The sequence below is a fragment of the Macaca fascicularis genome, chromosome 1, assembly GCF_037993035.2.
Source record: "Macaca fascicularis isolate 582-1 chromosome 1, T2T-MFA8v1.1".
NCBI classification, from domain to species: domain Eukaryota; kingdom Metazoa; phylum Chordata; class Mammalia; order Primates; family Cercopithecidae; genus Macaca; species Macaca fascicularis.
The window spans coordinates 32,722,726-32,741,643 of NC_088375.1; the positions used below are offsets into that span (position 1 = coordinate 32,722,726).

The 18,918-nt window shown below is 45.3% G+C and overlaps 1 protein-coding gene across 8 annotated transcripts in view; it reads right to left on the reverse strand.

Moving 5' to 3' along the window:
• Nucleotides 1–1,618: 1,618 nt before the first annotated feature.
• Nucleotides 1,619–18,918, reverse strand: part of LOC107128934 (uncharacterized protein KIAA0040) — a 34,714-nt gene continuing 17,414 nt past the window's right edge. For 4 of the 8 annotated variants that reach the window (XM_065528669.2, XM_065528627.2, XM_065528582.2 and 1 more), the window contains one exon: nt 1,619–5,186. In XM_065528669.2, the coding sequence (XP_065384741.1) occupies nt 4,757–5,053 (297 nt within the window). In that variant the 5' untranslated portion in view covers nt 5,054–5,186 and the 3' untranslated portion in view covers nt 1,619–4,756. Of the gene's footprint in view, nt 5,187–10,571; nt 10,737–18,918 lie in introns of all 8 variants that reach the window. The other 4 variants (XM_015445894.4, XM_015445880.4, XM_015445886.4 and 1 more) reach the window with 2 other exon arrangements.

Sequence of the window (18,918 nt, forward strand, 5' to 3'; positions counted from 1 at the left end):
CATATAGTAAACAGTCAGAAATGTTAATCGGATGAGCAGCCTCAAAAGAGGGCTGGAGGTACACAGTCACAGCCATTCCTGAATAAATAGAATGTGGCGTTGCGCACACAGGTGTTTGAAAACACCCCTTTGAGTCTATGACAGACAGAAAGGAGGTTGAAGGGATTTTTTTTTTCAGTCTTGTAAACCTGTGACTTTGAATTAGGAAATATTACTACGGTCAAAGGGCAAGGGGCCAGCGCAGAGTGCTGTGGTGAGCTGAGAATGCTAATGGCGTGATGGCATTGTCCAAATCCATATTATACCCCAAGGCCAGGATGGAGCCGGGGTGGGTGAGGCTGCGGGCATTGAGGACCAGCATCCCCTCAGGTGTGCAGCAGCTGCTCCCCTCCCAGATGGTTTCTGAGCATCAGTTCCTCCTCTGCACTGGAAAGTTTAGCAATGTCCTGGGTGGATGAACAGGGAGCTGAATGAGGAGTCTCTGTTCTCTGGTTGTCATGACTGTGTGGTGATAGGGAAGAGAGCCCAGGAATGAACTCATCTGGAACTACAGATATAATCTGCTTTGGGGGAGATAAGGCAAAGAGTCCACCTGTGCTCTAGGCCTTCCTTCCTAAGCCCTCCTTGAAATCCCATCAGCATGGGTGTTTTTCCCAGGTGTTTGACCCTGCCCCCAACAAGATCATAGACCTATGCTGTCCAGGATGGCAGCCGCTAGCCACGTGTGGCTACTGAGCACTTGAGTTGTGGCTGGCATGGCCAAGCGCAGTTGCCCATGCCTATAATCCCAGCACTTTGGGAGGCTGAGGCAGGCGGATCACTTGAGGCCAGGAGTTCAAGACCAGCCTGGCCAGTATGGTGAAACCCCATCTCTACTAAAATACAAAAAAAAATTAGCTGGACATGGTGTCACATGCCTGTCATCCCAGCTACTCAGGTGGCTGAGACATGAGAATTGCTTGAACTCAGGAGGTGGAAGTTGCAGTGAGCTGAGATCATACCACTGTATTCCAGCCTGGGTGACAGAGCAAGACTCCATCTCAGGAAAAAAAAAAAATATAGGAGACGTAGCTGAGCTAGTGTACCTTCATTTCATTTCAATGAATTTAAAGTCACCTGTGGCTAGTGGTACCATACTGAACCATATTGGACAGTGTACACACACATACACACATACACACACAGATACACACATATTTTTTGCCCTAGTGGCTACTATAGAGGTTTTTGATCCCTTCCTTCCCAACACTGGATTTAACTCAAAGATCCATTTTTCCTTAGGTTTTTGCTATTTCCCCCCTTTTCCTTTAAGAAGCCATTGATGGACCTCATTGACAGAAAGTTCTCTAAATGTTGCCAAGGAACATCAGTGTATTTTTCCTGTAGCTGGCACCTCCGGGGGAGTCTGGTCTCCAAGGCCATCTGTTTTGCAAGCAAGGGTGAGCCAGCCACATTCCTGGTCCTCAGACCTATGACTCTACCATGGTGAGGGCAGTGACCGGGGAGGGCTGGGACATTTATGTCACAGAAAGAGTCCCTGCATCGATCATTGCTGAGTGATGTCTGAGTGGGGGTAATACCTAATGTTGGGAAAGTAACCGTCTGACTCCATCAAGACTTTTCATTTTCAAAGTATTTTATTTAAATAAATTTTTCTTTTGTGTGTGTTTGAATTTTACAGAAAAAAAAATACTGACAAATACTATACAGCTTGGACCATTTATATTTTTCTTGGAAAGGTGACTGCCATTTTTCTACCTTTCTCCCTCCCTGCTCCCCTCCGAGAAATAAAAACATGGAATCCATCGAGCAATGGGGAAAGGCCGCCTCTGGCTGCCGGCCGGAGAAGTCCAGGCCTAGGGGATCTCTTTCTCGAGCCTGTGCTGGTCTAGGAAGCCTCTTCTTTAGGAATCCTTTTTTTGTCCCCCGTGAACTTAACCTCCCCAGATGAGTCAAGCAGTCTCTGGTTCTGAGGTCCCGTGGGTTGCCAGTAGCAGTTCAGGGACAGAGGCTGGAAAGAGTAAAAATGGAGAGGAATAAAGGGCTGGGGCTGGCCTGGTGCAGGCAGAAGAGGGAATCAGAGAAGCATAAAACACGGAGAAAAAGATGAGAAGGAAGTGGAAAGAAGAGAGCAGACACCAACGAAAGGCCTTAGGCTCCTTTCATGCACCTGTTTATTTAACAAAACTTTTAAGGCCAATCCTGCGCTGGGACTCCTCTAGCTCCACCACGAAATGTTGTCAGGGGAGGCTGTGGTGAGGAAAAGAGAGGCCTCATTCTGGGTTTGGCTCTTCTGAGTCATAGGCTGTGGAAGTGACTGAGAAGTGAGGTCCTGGGTGTTTCATGCCTGGCGTGACAGCAAGTCCATTGGATTAGAAGACAGCAGGGACACTGTGCCTGGAGATAGAGGCCTTGTTATGGCAATGACAACTGACTGCTGTCTTAATTCAAAGGAGCAAGCAGTTGCCATGGAAACCATGTTACTTGTATGGTCCCGGATCCCGGTGATCCGCCCTCCTAGATCATATCTGACACCACGTCTCAGCTGTCAGCCTCCACGTCTCCCCAGCCATCCATTTTAGGGGGACTGAGAGGTGGAGACAGGAAGGGCAGCTTGTCCTGGTGAGCAGTGGGAGATGTGGGGAGACATCTCCCACATCCCTGGGTTTGGTGCAGGCAGATGGCAAGTCATTCTGTTATGGGAAGGGCACAGCCAGAGGCTCCGTGAAAAACTCTCTATATGACAAGGGGATAGAGAACCAGAGTGCTTCTTTCTCTGGTCAAAGGGGTTGATGAGTGGGAGGCCTGAGCGCTCAGGCAGTTTACGGCCATATACGGTGAGAGGGCAAATGCAACTGGCTGTAAAATATATGCAGGTTTGAATGATGATTCACAGGGGTCATCTGTTAGAAAACCCTGGTGCAAGGGTCACCACTAAATGCCCACCCTCCACGGGCCTAAAGCACACCCGGAGGGCAGGTGAGTACCAGGCAGCCCAAATGAGCAAATAGAATATATCTTTCCTTTAATGCAATCTTATAGAATTTAGTTTTTTGCTACTATAAATATCATAGTTTAGCTACATTATTAATTAGATAGCAATTTTGCCACTGTGTAGAATAGCTTCCTTGGGAAAATACTTCAAGAGAGCTTCCCAGCATATTTGCAAATAAACTTCTAGAGCACAACTTGCTCCCAAGGAGTGAACTGTCCATCTTTGCAATACAGTCACAATACAATCAAAATACCAACCAGTTCATCCTATAAGTGGATTAACTCTGCCTCCCAACCTCTCTCTGGTGGGGAAAGCCCTCCAGATCTAATATACATGTCCTCACATACCTCAGGGCACACGTGTCACCTACATGTACCCACCTGCAGCATTAAACACCCAATTTCATCCATTGCAGCAATTAGTGGGCTCACTTAGAAGAGAAGATCACTTGGGGAGAATTGGTGAGGTATTACAAGCTTACCCTTAACAACATCACATATCCAACAGTAACCACAGACAGTTATAAGTACCTACTGTGTGCAAGGCACTTGCCTGAGCTTCAAGATAAACATAAATAAACCTCTTTATAGCTTAATCCTACTTTCATTTAAACTCCATTACCTCTGCATCCCGCCTGTGCCATACCATGCACGCATTACAACCTTATGACATCACTTCCAGTGTTGCCTTCTGTGAGACTGTCCTGATGATTGTCTAGTTCCTTCCCTGCTGGAAACTTTGGTTATATAGGAGATACCTAGCTCAGGTGTAGCATCTCCTTACCCTTTCCATCTGTAAAACATACATTGCACAGGTACCCAATTGCAGTCCACTGACATAAATGAGTGGGCTTCCATAGCTTTCTAGCAGTTACTACCAAGAGCTGTTTGTGGAGAAAGGCACTTTGCTGAGTGGTTTTGGGGGGTCATGTTTCAAAGAGAGGTCTTGGACCACATTAAACACCTCTCAGTGGCAATGAGGACGGACCTTGTCATGAGTTACAAGAAAAGAGCTTTCAATGAATTTTGAACCATGACGCTTTAAATATCTTGGCACAGGTGAGGCGTCAGAGGCACATAAACTTGGTGTGTCTGTATCAAGACATACAGGGGTGGGGACTGTAGCAGGTTGCTGGAATGTCCAATTATGAGTACTTCCAATAAAAGTTTATGTGTAGAGATAGAAATAGGAAAGCATGCATATCTAACCTGAGTGGCTTATGGAATAGATGGTGTATGGGGGCCTTGCTGGTTATGAATTTGTATATATGTGTCTGAATCTGGCGAGGCTTTCCCGTGAGACATTTTTGTGATTATAGATAATGTACTTCCCTGAACAAAGTACATAGCCAATGACCATTTGATGAGCAGAATATACTTGCCCAGGTACCTGTTGCCTGAATTTGTGTGTGTGTGTGTGTGTTATGTGCATGTGCACACACTTGGAAACCATATCAAGATGTATGGATAAATGTTCTTTGTGCTTTTGCATATGGGGTATGCCAGAGACAGGTGAGAGGCATGCCTGGGTCTGCAGTAAGGAGCATTGCTATTGGACACATAGCTGCCAAGACAGTATCCAAGAATTGTCCACGTGGTCCCTGGGACTGCCCTCCACTGGGACACTTAGTCTGAGGTTTGTTCCTTGGTTGAGTAGTTACTCTGTGGACAAAGTGCATCATTTCAGGGGTTCCTGAAATGTCTGTGTGTGGTCAGAAGGAGGCTTAGCCCCAGAAAGGAAACACCTCTGCTTCCTGCCTACCTAAACAGGCAGTGATGGTCTCTTCTCCATCTGGAGAAGTTTGGGTTGAGCAGAGATCCAGAGGTCTTCTTCATCCTTCTTCTTCTTCTTCTTTTTCTTCTTGTTCTTCTCTGGCTGCTGGCCCCTCTTGCCTGGTGGGCTCCAGCAGCAATGGCAACACATGAAGAGGAGTGTGATGATCACCAAGAGTGGCAGGCCCAGGAGGACTCCCAGGCAGATGGTGTTGTAGATGCCTTCTTGGTGTTTGGTCAAGATGGTGTCCCAGATAGAGCTGAAGAAGGCGCTGATTCTCTCCATGGTGCTTGGCTAGATTAGGGCCAGAGAACCCTCTCGGCTTACTAGCAGGTCCTGGACTCAAAAGGATGCAACCTTGACCACTTGTAATTTATTCCTCTTCCAGCTTTGGGTTTGGGCATGCCACTGACAGCACCTGAAGGATTAAAACAGACAACTGAAGAGAAATGCAGAGGGACTGGTCTACAATTTTAATAGTTTCATAGATATTAGGCTTAGGAAAGGGGAAGGAATTGAAGATTTCCAGGGTTCAGTAAACTTGCATTGAGACTCAATAAACAAGATAAATGCATGCATGTAATCAATAAGCATCAACTAATTCTTGCTATGTACACACATTATATTGGGCTTAGGATATAAAAATGAATAGTATATCAGGTCTGGCACGTAGGAAGTTCTCAGCAGTTGTGGAATAAATGAATCAATGTGTGTGTTCAGTGTTCTGATGAGGGGTTGCTTCCCTGAACCCTTCTGCAACAGCAGTTCTCAATCTTTTTTCCACTGCAGCTCAACTGACAGATGTTGAACACACACTCCCCATGGGACAGATCTGTATGTAACCTGTTATTAACATAACTTGCCATTTTCAAAGCTTATTGAAGCTTTAAGCACAAGGTGAGATGTCTACGTCTTGCTGTTTGTAGTAGGGGACTTGGGTCTCCTCTGGGCTAAGAGGTCATCACTCCTCATCCTGCCCCATGCCTGCTTTCCTTGCTGTCCCCTCATGATCTCTTCCCTACTCCATGTCTCCTCCCCTCCTTACATCCCATTCCTGTGCCTGAAAAGTCCTCTCCTTCCAAGGCTGAGAGAACCAGAGGTGACCGTTTGCTGCCTTTCCACTTTCTACCTTCCTCTCCCTCATTACCCTTGTCTCTGTTTTCTATTCCTCGACCAAATACTCCAAAGTCTCCTGCTCTCTTTCTTCTCCATGGGAAAGGAGTCCTTGCAGGCTGCTTAGTGATGGTGCTTAGAAACCAGGGTGAGGTTCCTGGGTGCCTCCCTGCTCCTGTTCTGAACTCACCATATAGCTGGGGCCATTCTCCTGGTTGCTTGTACAGAGCTGCCCCTCTTCCCTGATCACCCCTCCACATATATCTTAAAGCTCAGCTCTCAAGTATAAGGTCTTAAGAGGCTGCCTTCAGTTCTGGAATTACAAGTTCCTGTGTACAAACAAGACTTCAAGGACAGGCATGATTCAAGAAAATTTAAGAGGCCTGTTGGTGTAAGACATTCCCCAGGACCCAAATATTAAGGAGTGGTTGATTTTCAGGATGGACACTCTAGAGATCATCCCAACCAACTCTTTCACTTAAGTATGAAGAATCTGAGGTCCAGAGCAGTGAGGTGACATGTCTGAGGCCATGGAGACCCACCCAGGCCACACAAGCCCACCCAGACCCACCCAGACCTTGACAATGGGTTCAGCACTCTCCCCAGGCTGCCAGGCAAGCAGAGGAACAAAGGATGATAATGATGTCACTTTATACTTGAATTTCACTTGATACTTTTCTAATCATTTTCATCTGCATTTAGTCTTCTGTGTGAGAAACAGGACGGTGCTGTGCCTATGGATGGGAACACTGGGGAGCTGAGCCTGGAATTCAAGATCAGCTCAGGCTTCGTTGCATACATGTGCAGCCCTCCTGGGTGATGTTTTCTACCTGATGCCCCAGCAATTGTCCTCAGAGGTCTAATTCCTTGGATAGCATGCTCTATCAATGTCTCATGATCCCAGTGCCCATGTGCCCATCTAAGCCCCAGCTGACCTCAGTCCTGGTCTGCCGGCATGTAATCCCACCCTCTCATGACATTATTTACATAGTTTTTGCAAGTGTAGAAATTGGCACCTACTACTGAGCCATTTGGTCCATGGAGCCTAAAGAAATGCTATAGGATGACAATAATAACTTTAGCCAACTTTTAGTTAGCACTAATTATATACCAGGCACTGTTCTAGGCACTCTATTAACTCATTCATCTTCATGACACCCTTATGAAGTAGGTACTGTGATTCCCCCATCCTGCAGCTGAAGAGATGGAGGCTCAGGCCACACAGTGAGTGAGTGCCAGAGCCGGTCTCCCTCATTCTGGAGAGTTTGGCTCCAGATCCCCAAGGAGTGAGCTGTTCACAGGCGTTACTCTGCGGCCTCCTATTCCTTTGTGTGGAATTAACCCATTTTTGGCAAGCAGCCCAGGATTTACAGAACCTTACAATATTTGGCTATTCCCCAGATTGACTTAAATGCTTATCCCAGTCTATTATAGGAAAGACTGCAAAAAGACTTATTTCTCATTGTTAAATATTTCCCAAATGCATGAAGATACATAAAATAAAAACCAAATCCTGCCCAAGTGCAGGTTTATAGAAAGCATATGGCTGCCCGAACTTAAACTCAACATGCAACAAAGGAAAGTATCCTGAGGAGTCATGTCCTCTCGTCCAAGGCTCTGCTCAAGCCCCAGCCCCTCTGAGGCCTAGGAACAGCCCATGCCATGGATCTGCCCACACACCATCAAGCTGCCAGGTTCTCTGTGGAGAAAAGCAGCCCTTAGCATGCTTCTAAGCCCTGGTGACACTGTATCTCAGGCCACTCATCTCTTTTCTGGATTTTCCTTCTCCCTTTGCCATGACTTTTGCTTTTACCTCAGTCTTGGGTGGGTTTTTGACCCTGTCTGTTGGGATCTTTCTGCTCTGTTGTGGAAAGGCTTTGGGTGCTTTTCTCTAATTTGATCCTACTCACAGTTTTCCTGATTCATGTTAGATAACACCACCACCACAAATGTTCACCAACTATTCTGTGCCAGGGGTCGTGCTGTTCCTGCAGGGAGCAGACAGGTATCAGGGGCCCCTCTGCATTCAGCCAGCGAGGAAGGAGGGCAAGCCCATGGAGAACATCAGGGCAGTTTTCATGAAGTTGGAGCCACTTGGGGAAGACCTTGAAGATGCGTGGTATTTTGACAGAGAAATATAAGTGAAAAGGATGTTCAAACATTCCAGGCAGAGAAACTTCTAGAACATGAGCAGGAGAACAGGGTGTCTTCTGGTGAGCCTGGAGCTCAGGGTGGGAGAAGAGAGGATGAGAAGGGACGCTAGGAGGTAGGCATGGCCAGGGTAGAGAGGCCGTCATAGGGTTTGTGCTTATTTGGGGGCTTTACAACAGGAGAATGTTGTGATCAGAGCTGCCTTTCAGGAAAAGATAACAAGATCTGAAGAACTCTGGAAAATGTGTTAAGAAGGTTCTTTAAAACTCCTTATCCGTTTATCAAACATTCACTGAGCACCTAATATGTTGCATGCACTGTTGGGTGTTGAGGATTCAATAGTGAATGACAAAGATATGGTTTCGGACATCGGGGAGCCTTGACCATTCCAGGGGAGTTATTACTATTGATAGATCAAGTCATAAAAGCCAAGTATAATAAGCAAATTCCAAACTAGATTGCTTAGTTGGCTGAAGTAGAAGCATGCATTTGAATTATATGTTTATCTCAACGTCTCGGGCCCTCCCACCCCTCCCAACTTTTGCCTTAAACTCATCCATCCCTTGGCACCTAAAATGGCCTTTGAATAAATAGATTTCTTTTCAAGCTAAAGCTAAGTCAATAATTCACTTCTGGATTCCTAAGGGACTTATTTGAGGCTGCTCTCCATACAGCCAAAGAGTATTCATTAACATTTGGGAAGCCAGTCTGGGGAAAATTCGATTAAAAGGTATTCTTTATATTTTTTAATCTAAGAATTCTTTTCTAGGCACCCCCCAGGTTACTTGCTGAGCTCTGCTAATCTATAGTGTTTCATTAGTATTTATGAGTCTTGCATTATTAGCATTTCCAGAAAACAATCAAATATCTCCTTAGTGGCATGAATTAAAAGTGAGAACTTCCACGGAATGCAAAAGAAGACACACTTCGGCCCCTGGAAGTACATTCTAGCCTTTTGTTGGCTTTTGAATAGCACTGACACGGTTTAAAAAGTAATTCATCTGTTTTTGTAAGACCAACAATAGATGCCAACCAACCTCATCTGTCTGATTGTGGCTGTGGGGGTGGGTGAGAGGAGAGAGAAGAGGGGAAAAGTTGCTTTCAATTTCTTTGAAACCAAATATTATTTACCTCTATATCCTCTGTCACAAGCCTCTATCCACCCACGTATGAGGTGTCAATGGGAAACAGTGATCCCAGAGCCAGAAGGTCTGGTTTTGTGCCTTGGGTCAACCTGCATGACCTTGGCGAGTTACCAGACCTCAGCTACAAAATGAAGCTAATGAGCTTCCCTCATAATGACACTGTGGGGATCAAAAGGGTTCAATATATTTAATGCATTCTGTAAACTGTAAAATATTTACACAAATATAATCCATAAAAAGTGAGTTATCTTGAAATAACAATGGACTAATTCTAGTGCTAGGCTTTTCTTCCTCCTTCCTCACCTCCAAGTCAATCCCTATTGCCAAAGAATCATGGGCCCCCACCTCACTGAAATGAAAAGGTCTTCACAAGTAATCTCCCTGATATGGTTGTTCTGTAGGTCTGCAGCTGTTGCTCTAGACTCTGGCATCCAGAAATAGGATGGAGAGGGGTTGCTTGGGGAACATTTGAAGGCACCTGGAGGATTGCTGAGTTCATAGGTGAGGTGGAGGAGAACAGCTGGCCATCTACAGGCCCTAGCCTCCCTCCCAGGCTTTGGGACCCTTGGAAGTGTTACAGGCGTGGGTCATTCCACAGGGAGGTCTGCTTCAATCTCTGAGAGCCAAAAGCTACTGCAGGCTATGTTCAGGGCTGGCCCTGACACTACTGTTCTTTCCGGTGCTCTCCAAGAAGGGAGCAGGACATTCTATTCTGCATCAGCCTCTCATTGTTCTTGTTTGTTAGATAAAATAATACATGTAAAGCTCTAGAACAGTGTCTGTGAGACAGTAAATACTTTCTGGAAAGGTTAATAATAAGGATCACATTGGCACCCAATTAGAATCCCTGAGACCAACTCCAGAGTGACCTCCAAATGGTACAAATCGTCACCCTTCTTGTAGGGGGAGGTGGGAGGTTCAGTTCTCTATGAGAACCTTAAGAGGCCCCTCTTCTGCGGCTGCTGACTCCTGGATTTGTGTGGGGGGCCATTTTATAACTGACAGTTGGGAGCAAAGACCTCCCCTTGGGCCTTTGCTCAGACGGCTCCATTGAGCTTTCTGCCTTGGGTTGCGCTGATCACTGTGCTTGCTTTAGCTCCTCTGCCCAGGATCCCAGGTGACAGCAGGATGGACTGTTGGCTATGAAGAGTCATTTAAGCAGTTAAAAATACAGATTCCTGCATCCTGCTCCTGGAGACCCTGATTCAGTCGGGTCTAGGATGGGCCCAGGAATTTATGTTTGTAGCAAGCAGCCCGAGTGTTTCTGGACGATTGTCAGGTTTGAGGCCCATTGCATAAGCAAGTTGAGCAGCCGACCTTCATTTATGAGCACAGGAGCCATGTGCTAAATGAGGGAATGAATCATGGGTGAGGAGAGGGGGGAAGAAGTTTACCTCCACACACAGCAGCACAATGGCCAGCTTGGGGAGCCTCCTTCCACGTTACTTCTTATTCTGTGTTGTCAGGGGATCTCAGCCAGAACTGCTTTTCTAGAGGTCACGTTCAACGTAGTAAACAATCGCTGAACACCAGCATTCAGATCCTGATCACTGCCCAGTCTAGCAAGGGGGAGAAAGAAAAATAGAAGTATAGTTTGATGAGTTCTGTGGTTAAGTTCTGTGGTTAAGTTCTGTGTAGGGGGGACATGGGAGCAGCATGGCAGAAGCAGCCAGCAGTCCTGCCTGGAGAGGGTTGAAGGAAGGTGACGAAAAGAAATGACCATCAGGATGAGTGTCTGAGCAGGCATCATGCAGTGTCTAATTACTGAGCACCTACTCCTGCTGGGAACTGTGTATCCAGAACAAACAAACCAGATCCCTGTCCTTTCTGTGCTCCAAGTCTAGTGTGGGAACCAAACCAAACATTCATCAAAGAACCATACAGGCAGGTGTGAAAGTGTAATTATGGTGAGTGCCATGAATGAGACCCCATGATGCTACGAAAGGGGTAACAGGGAGGTTAGGAAGGGTCTGATGAGGGATGACTGAGCTAAGATCTGAATGACAAAAACAGCAAACACACGGCTAGCGTGTCTGAAAAATCTTGAAACACAAAATAAACTTATTTTAAAGCATTTCCAAGTAATATGCTTGATAGGCTTTTCTTCAATCCTCCAGTACCTTTTCAGGTGAAGTTCTCTACATTTAAAAAAATGAGTTCAATTGTTAATACACCGTAAAGTGTCCCCCCCAAAGTCTAGAAACATAGGCAAATAATATGTGTATTGTGCTTTTTATTAGATGAACAAATTAGACCCATTGCTGTCCCTGAAAACGACCCGAAGGGACAGTGTAGCTGACAGCAGCAGTGGAGGGGTGAGCGTGGATGGCGGGACCCATGAATGGCAGCCCCACACCACAGGACCTTGTAAGCCACGTGGAGGGCTAGAGTTTGCTGTGAGAGCCACAGGGTTTAAAGCAAGGAAGGGACATAATTGATGTGTATTTCATAAAGAACACTCTCTCTGAGGTGTGAGAGGACAGATGGGAGAGGGTGTAGGGGGAGGAAATGATCACAGTTGTCCAGGGAAACTGACAGCTGGGCCAAGGGTGATGGTGGCCGGAAAGGGTGGGATGATGGTGTAGCTCAGGTGTTTTCCAGCAGATGTGGGTGGGAGAACTCTCAGGCAGAGGGACATGAGAGGAGGTGTCCCTGGGTGTGCCCAACTTTCCTTCTTCTAACCCTAGTCTCCTATAAGGGCTCTGAGTCTGGACTGTATATGGATATTCTTTTCTTTTTTCTTTCCAAAACAGGAAAATCATCAGTCTCTACCTGACTCCTCACCATCTTTCCTGGGAGTTTAAAACATCTTATTCAACCCCAGGCCTCTCCACCCTGCCTGTCGAAACCTTGCCCCAGCCCTCAAACCATACTGCCTTGCAAAATCCCTGTGGTTATGATAATATCGCACACTTCAGAAACCAAGGATCTCTGGCAGCGAGGGCACGAAGTGGAACCTCAGTCAGTAGTTATTAACTCGGCTGTTCTGGATATATATTTGCTTGATGGTTCTCACCTTGCTAACCTGGCATGCTCAGGTGCCCTCAAATAGATGTAAGTACTGTTTTTACAAAAATGGTCTGATCACAGTAAATGATCTGCTTGCAGAATATTACATTTACTACTTAGACCCAGCTCTAGGCATTCTGAAACAGGTATCTACATTTTCCCCAATTTAATGAATTGCTTCAAATAACTAGTCCTAACACAAAGTCGGAAGCTGTTTTTTCCCCCCAGAGTATATATGATGCGTAACTAGATATTGAGTATTAAAGGAAAATAGATAGAATTTTCCCTCAGAATTGATGTTACAATTATGGTTGCAATTTTGAACAAAAGCACAAATAGAGCATCAATAGAAAAATGATTAAGGCACCATGGTTATTTAATAAAATGATGCTTTATCATGTAAACATTCTGGATTAGAAGACTCCTGAAATGGGCCATCTGGTTGATTACCTTACTTTACTGATGGGAAATCTGGGACCAAAGAGACTGCATCTTGCGGGAGATTACTCAGCTAGTGGCTAGTACAGCCAGGGCCAGAACCAATGTCTTCTGAGGCCCAGGTTACCTTTCTGCCAGGTCTCTTCTACAAACATCCTTAAAAATAAGCATTGACACAGTGCTTTGCAAGATGCCCACCATATTCTCTTTCTGAGCACAAGTGTGACCATACGTCTCAGCCCCTTACGTCTCTGTGGGGCCATGTGACTGAGTTCCAGCCAAGGAAATGTGGCTCCCGAAATCTTCTCATGGGACCTCCCTGTTCACTCTCTGCTTGCTCATTGGCTGGCCAGATGCAGAGCATCCAGGGGAGGACTCCAAGAGCCCTGGGGATGGTAGAGATGGGAGGTGTTCCTGAATGACTGCATGGAGCAGAGCACCCCTGCTGACCACAGTGAAAAATGAAATGGGTTAGAATAAACTTTTGTTGGGTGAAGCCACTGAGATTTGGGGATTTTCTGTTATAGCAGTTAGCCTATCCTGCCTAATACAAGTGACAAAAAAGCTAGTTGCTAATGATTATTAATTATCATTGCATATATAATCCCTAGAATGATTTGCTTATAACAAATGTGCAATGTGTTCAACAACTCTTCTATAGGGCAACTTTGGCCCAAGAGGGGTTTACCTTAGTGCTTTTGAGCAGTGGTTCGGGGACCAGATATCCTGGGTCCAAATTCTGGCTCTCCCACTCACTAGCTGTATCACATCAGGCAGGTTAACCTCTCTCTGGGGCTCTGTTTTCTCATTTGTAGAATGGCATTGACAATAATAGGATGTTGTGAGAATGAAATGAGTCAGTAGAAGTAGAGTGCCTCAGAGCCTTGCCTGGCAATAAAAGTTAGTCCTGATTGTTTGATCCCAAACAAATAGGCTGGCCAAAGTAAACATCCCTTGACTCCTTAGCTAATGATGGTTTTGCTTGTCTTTTTCAAATGTGAGATGGTTCTGGAGTCATGAATTTGATTATGTAGGTCTCCTTTACAAGGCATTTTCTCTTTTCTCTAGTTTTCCTGCAGTAGACTAAATTAGTTCATTCATCATTCTCTTTCAGGGCGACCATTTCAGAATGAAAATATGGATAAGCATCACTCAGGAGCTGAATTATAAGGGTTTAGATATAGTTCCTTCCCCTCTCTGCAGGGCTCTCCCAACATTGTGTGGAGTAGGACACAGAAGCCTCCTTCCTTACCCCCACACCAAACTGCCCTTTCGTCTTTTCCTACTTTCCCTTCTTTCCTTCCCCCAATGTATTTAATGAGCTCCTAGGATGTGTCAGTTCTTGTCCTGGTACCGTGGGTATAGTCATGCATAAGATAGACATTTTGTTTGTGCACTTCTTGTTATGTCTCTTCTCCAGGTAGAAAGTATACATGTTAGTGCAATAAAGGAAATAATTGGAGTGGCCTCTGCAGAGGTGACTCTGAACTGAGATCTCGGGGTGCTGAGGACCAAGTGTGCACAGCGCTAAGGGCAGGACCTTGGGTAGCAGGAACATTAAGGGTGAGAGCTCTGAAGTGGGAAAGAGCAGGCACATCCGCGAGAGAGGGCAGCCAGTGCGGCTGAACCATGGTGAGCATCGTAAGTAAAGCAGGGCTTAGAGCGAGGGGGACTTGGGCCCTGTGGGTATGGAAAGGCACAGAAAGGTGCCTTCCGCTTTATCCCCATTGTTACCTTATTTGTCCAGGTCTTCAAATGACCTCTAGTTTTTCCTTCTTTCAATTCGTCTTTCTAAAATCTGGATGTAACGTGCACTCCCTGCGCACCCGTCGCTTGGCTGCTCACCACTTGTATGATAATCACACCTCCTTAGCAAGGAGGACTCGCTGATGATCCGACTCTCCTATTACCGCAGCCTCGCCTTCCTCCACCACCCCCACCACCCTAGCTGTTTATCACATCATAGGTGCTAATCAACATGGGGCAAATAAATGAATTCCTTCAACACTTAGACTAAGCTTCTCTCCTCGGCTTTACCTCCCCACCCCTACCTCATCAGCTGGTCCTACCTGCTCTCTCTTTGTGTCCTGACTCCATTCACTTCCCACCATTTCCATGGTGAGGCCATTGCTACCTCTCACCTGGGTTACTGCAGCAGCTTCTAACCAATCTCTCTGGTTTTGCTCCTCCCTCCCTGCGGCCTGTTCTCCCAACTAGAGCCAGATCATATCACCCCCAGGCCCTGCTCACACCTCCTGGCTTCCTGTCACTAGAAGGATGACATCTAAACTCTTTCTCATATCCCCAGGCCCTGCCATCATCTGGCCCCTGCCTCCTCTGGACCTCATCTGGTATTCTCTTCTCTCCCATTCACTGTGGGCTAGACGCACCTACTCCTGGACTGTCAGCTCGCTCAGGACCCTATTTGTCCCTTTGCCTGGTATGGTTTTCCTCAGATCTTGGCGTGATTGCTTCACAACAATTGTGTCAGCTCAAATACATTTTCATACAAATTTCCTCCTGCGTTACCTCATCAGGAGGCCTTTTCTAATGGAGTATGGTAATCTAATGTCACCCAACCCCCAGCCAACCCCTATCTCACCATCTTGCCCTACTGCCTTGGTGATACTCCTCACTTTGAAATTTCTCAAGTCACTTACAATGCTGCTGTCACACTGGTTTCCATGTTTACTGCCTGTCTTCCTGCATTAGAATATAAGCTCCATGAGAGCAGGGCCCTGCCTGTCCTGTTCTGTTTGGATGCCCAGAGTCTGGCATGTAGCTGAATGAATGAATGAATGAATGAATGAATAAGTGAAGTTAATTCAAGGGTTCTAAAAAAATGAGATCTTGAATAATCATCTGTCAGGCAAACCAGGTCACGGGGGAGAAAGAGTAGAAGCACCAAAGGGCATAGAAAAGTGACCATCAGTCACACTGTGGCTGGACTTTGATGATAATTACCCACCCGCAGATTGTGCTGTCCAGCCAGATCTTCCAGCCACGAAAACTCACTGGAGGGAGAAATAATGATCAAGAAAATCTCCTATCACTGAGAGCAGTAGAAAGTGGGGGCAGGGGTGAGTGTTTTATCAGCTCCTAAATAATCATCTACCTTCCTTTTGCTCAGTTACAAAGAGCCCATTGTAGCTGGGACTTTCTGATAACAAGGGATTCTTTCCTAATTACTATATGCTCTATTTCAGGTTCAGCAGAAAAGAAAATTAAAAAGCTCCATTTCACTTTGGGTTCAAATGAGTCAATCTTTCAGTCAGTCAAGTATTAATTAAGACATGCTAGGAAATACGGGGGAGGTAAAAGACATCCTCTCTTGTCTCAACGATGATACCAGGGAAATAATTAGAGAATGATTTAAGAACGATGAAAAGAATTTTAAAAAGGCTTCATGTGGACTTTCTTTGATTTTCTATTATGGAAGGTCTGGAATCTCCAGTTCCTTTATACTTCTTTACTCTTTTCCCTTTCCTCTTTCCTTCCTTTTCTCTCTTTTCATCCCTAATTATCTTTCTCCAAAGGGTCCAGACTATACACTCTAAGAATAGTTAGTTCTCCTCATGTTACCCTTAGGATTAATCATGTGAAATTATGTCTGATTCCCTGAAAATTCCAGCTGTACTAAATGTGAGTGAATACAGTTTCTCCAGTCTGTTAGCAAGTCAACTTCCTCATATTTACCTCCTCAAGATCAAGGAAATTTCCTAATTTTTCTTCTCATATGCCAGATAACTTGTAGTCAAGAATTTTGCCAGCCTGGGCAACACAGCAAGAACCTATCTCTACAAAAATAAAAATTAAAAAAATTAGCCAAGTGTGGTAGCACATGCCAATAGTTCCAGTTACTCAGGAGGCTGAGGCAGGAGGATCACTTGAGCCCGGGAGTTTGAGGTTACAGTGATTGCACCACTGCACTCCAGCCCGGGTGACAGAGTGAGACTTTGTCTCTAAAATAAAAAACAAACCAAAAAAAAACCTGTCTCCACCACTAACGTGGTGTGGGTCTGGGGAACATTCACTTAAGTGTTTTTTCCATTTATTCTTCTGTAAACAAGGATATTACCATCTTTCTCAGAGGGCTAGGTGTTTTATTCACTGTGTTACATCATTTTACTCTCAGTATCTGGCACAGGGCCTGGTAGAAAGTGGACTGGCAGTAAGTACTTGCTGAATGGATGACTGAATGAATGCATTGCTGAGCAGAGTAAATGAGATAATGTGTGTGAAGCATGTTGTGTAAGTATATTTCACACAGTGGGTGCCTTAAAATTGCCTTGACAACTGTAAAACACTCTATTTATTATTATACTATTCACATTGTGTGAAAGGTGAAAACATCCATTTGTGAATTATTTTGCTCTAATTAGAGTTTGATCAGCTTTTCACTGAATTGGCGTAGAGAATGAGTTAATCAGCCCCTAGTCAATCAGGGCAGCCACCTTTGCCTCTCCCCTGCTTTCCTGCTAACTTTATTTCCATTCACTCCCAGTTGCTTCTCCCTCTCCCAGCCCTCCTGACCTCCAGGATCGCACTTCTCAGGGAGCCTTGTGTTGTCCATCACTATCAATTTTCTCCTCTTCATTTCAGCTAGAATGCTCATTTGTTTTCTTTTGACAGTCCTCTTTTGACTTAAATACTTCAGGAAGCCAAAAATCTCAAAACAGAGGGTTGGCAAAAGTCTTATCACCTTTCACACAAACGGGGAATGATCTGTTGAATCAAAAAGCCACCATTTGCTGAGTTCTTACTAAGTGTGCAACTCTGTGTGTGGAATCAAGGGTTTACAGACATGGTCTCCATTCAACAACTCAAGAGGTAGGCTTTTCCTATGCCCATTCTACAGATGAGGAAACTGAGGCTGTGAGAGATTAAGCGATTCGCCCAAAGACATGGAGCTACTCAAGCACAGAAAGAGGTTTGACTCTAGTCCTCTCTGAGTCCAAAGATCCTTCTGTAACCACCATTCTCAGAATGCTGAGGACTTTAATTTCTGGATCTTCCAAGATGATGGGGTGTTCATCCAACTATTCATCCATCAGCATGTAAAAGCCTGCCACGTGCGTCACACCCTGTGGGTGCACTCTTGATTACGATGCCTTCCATGACCTCAAGGAGCTCATGTTTTAATAGGACCGAACATGTTGAATAGAAGTGCAATACAACATCCCACGTAATATATATCACCCCATATATGCTGGGGCCCCAAGGCATGAAACTCCACTAAATAGGCGTAGCACTCACTGGCAGTCTGGGAGCTATATCCAACCCCCAGGCACTTTTACTTTGTATTATTTTTCTGCTTCCTTCGGTTTCATATCAAATTCTCAATCTTTAGGACTCAATGTGGTCCTAAGATTTGGCCACACTAACCTCCCACATGGCCACAATCTGCTGGAGCTTTAAAAGGGCCTGTGTTCTCTCCATTCCCCGACCCCACACCCCAGTCCCCATCCTGCCTACTTCACCAAGTCCTGTTCACCCACCTGGTCCCTGGAAGCATTTTAAGCTCATCTCCCCTGGATTTAACTCACTCAGGAGTAGGGACTATGGTACATGTTCTCTGTGCTGTCATCTATGTAGAGAAGAGCCATGCAGGGGGCTTAAAAAATATAAATGAGGACAAAAGGCAAGCCTTACATAGCAGATTTAACCTCCAGTTTGATGGGTTGATCCTGCTCTGTGGTTAATCAGACAAATGATAAGGGTGAGGGATATGTGCAAGAGGAATTAATGCATATCAGAACGCCCCTGGGCACAATACAAACAGCTGGCCCAAGGGTGCAATTAAGCGAGGAGTCAGAGGACCCTCTCCTAGTCCCAGTTCAGTTGTCCTCCAGGCCTTTGACCTTGGGCAAAATCAGTTAAGCTTTCTGAGCCCTTTCCTCATCTGAGAAATGAGGTTATCACTCAACCTGGATATCTCTCAAGATTATTGTGAAGAACAGACAAGACATGTGGAAGAACACTGAGCAGGGAAAACTGCAATCTCAATGCAAGGTAGTGGTATTTTAGGGGATTATATTAAAAGGCTGAATTAAAGCTCAAAGTAGAAAACTGAGCTTCTCTTACTGATACAGTCCTCCACCCTCCTATCCCCTCTCTTCCCCCCAGTCTGTAGTTATTAGAAGCTACATTTCCAATGTGGAGAATTCATAGGGGAACTCTAATACCACTCACACTTCTGTTCGTCATCTGTATGTATATATTATATATATATACACACACACATGATCTGACCACATCCTGGTATTAGTGCTAATGAAACCTGTAGCCATGGTT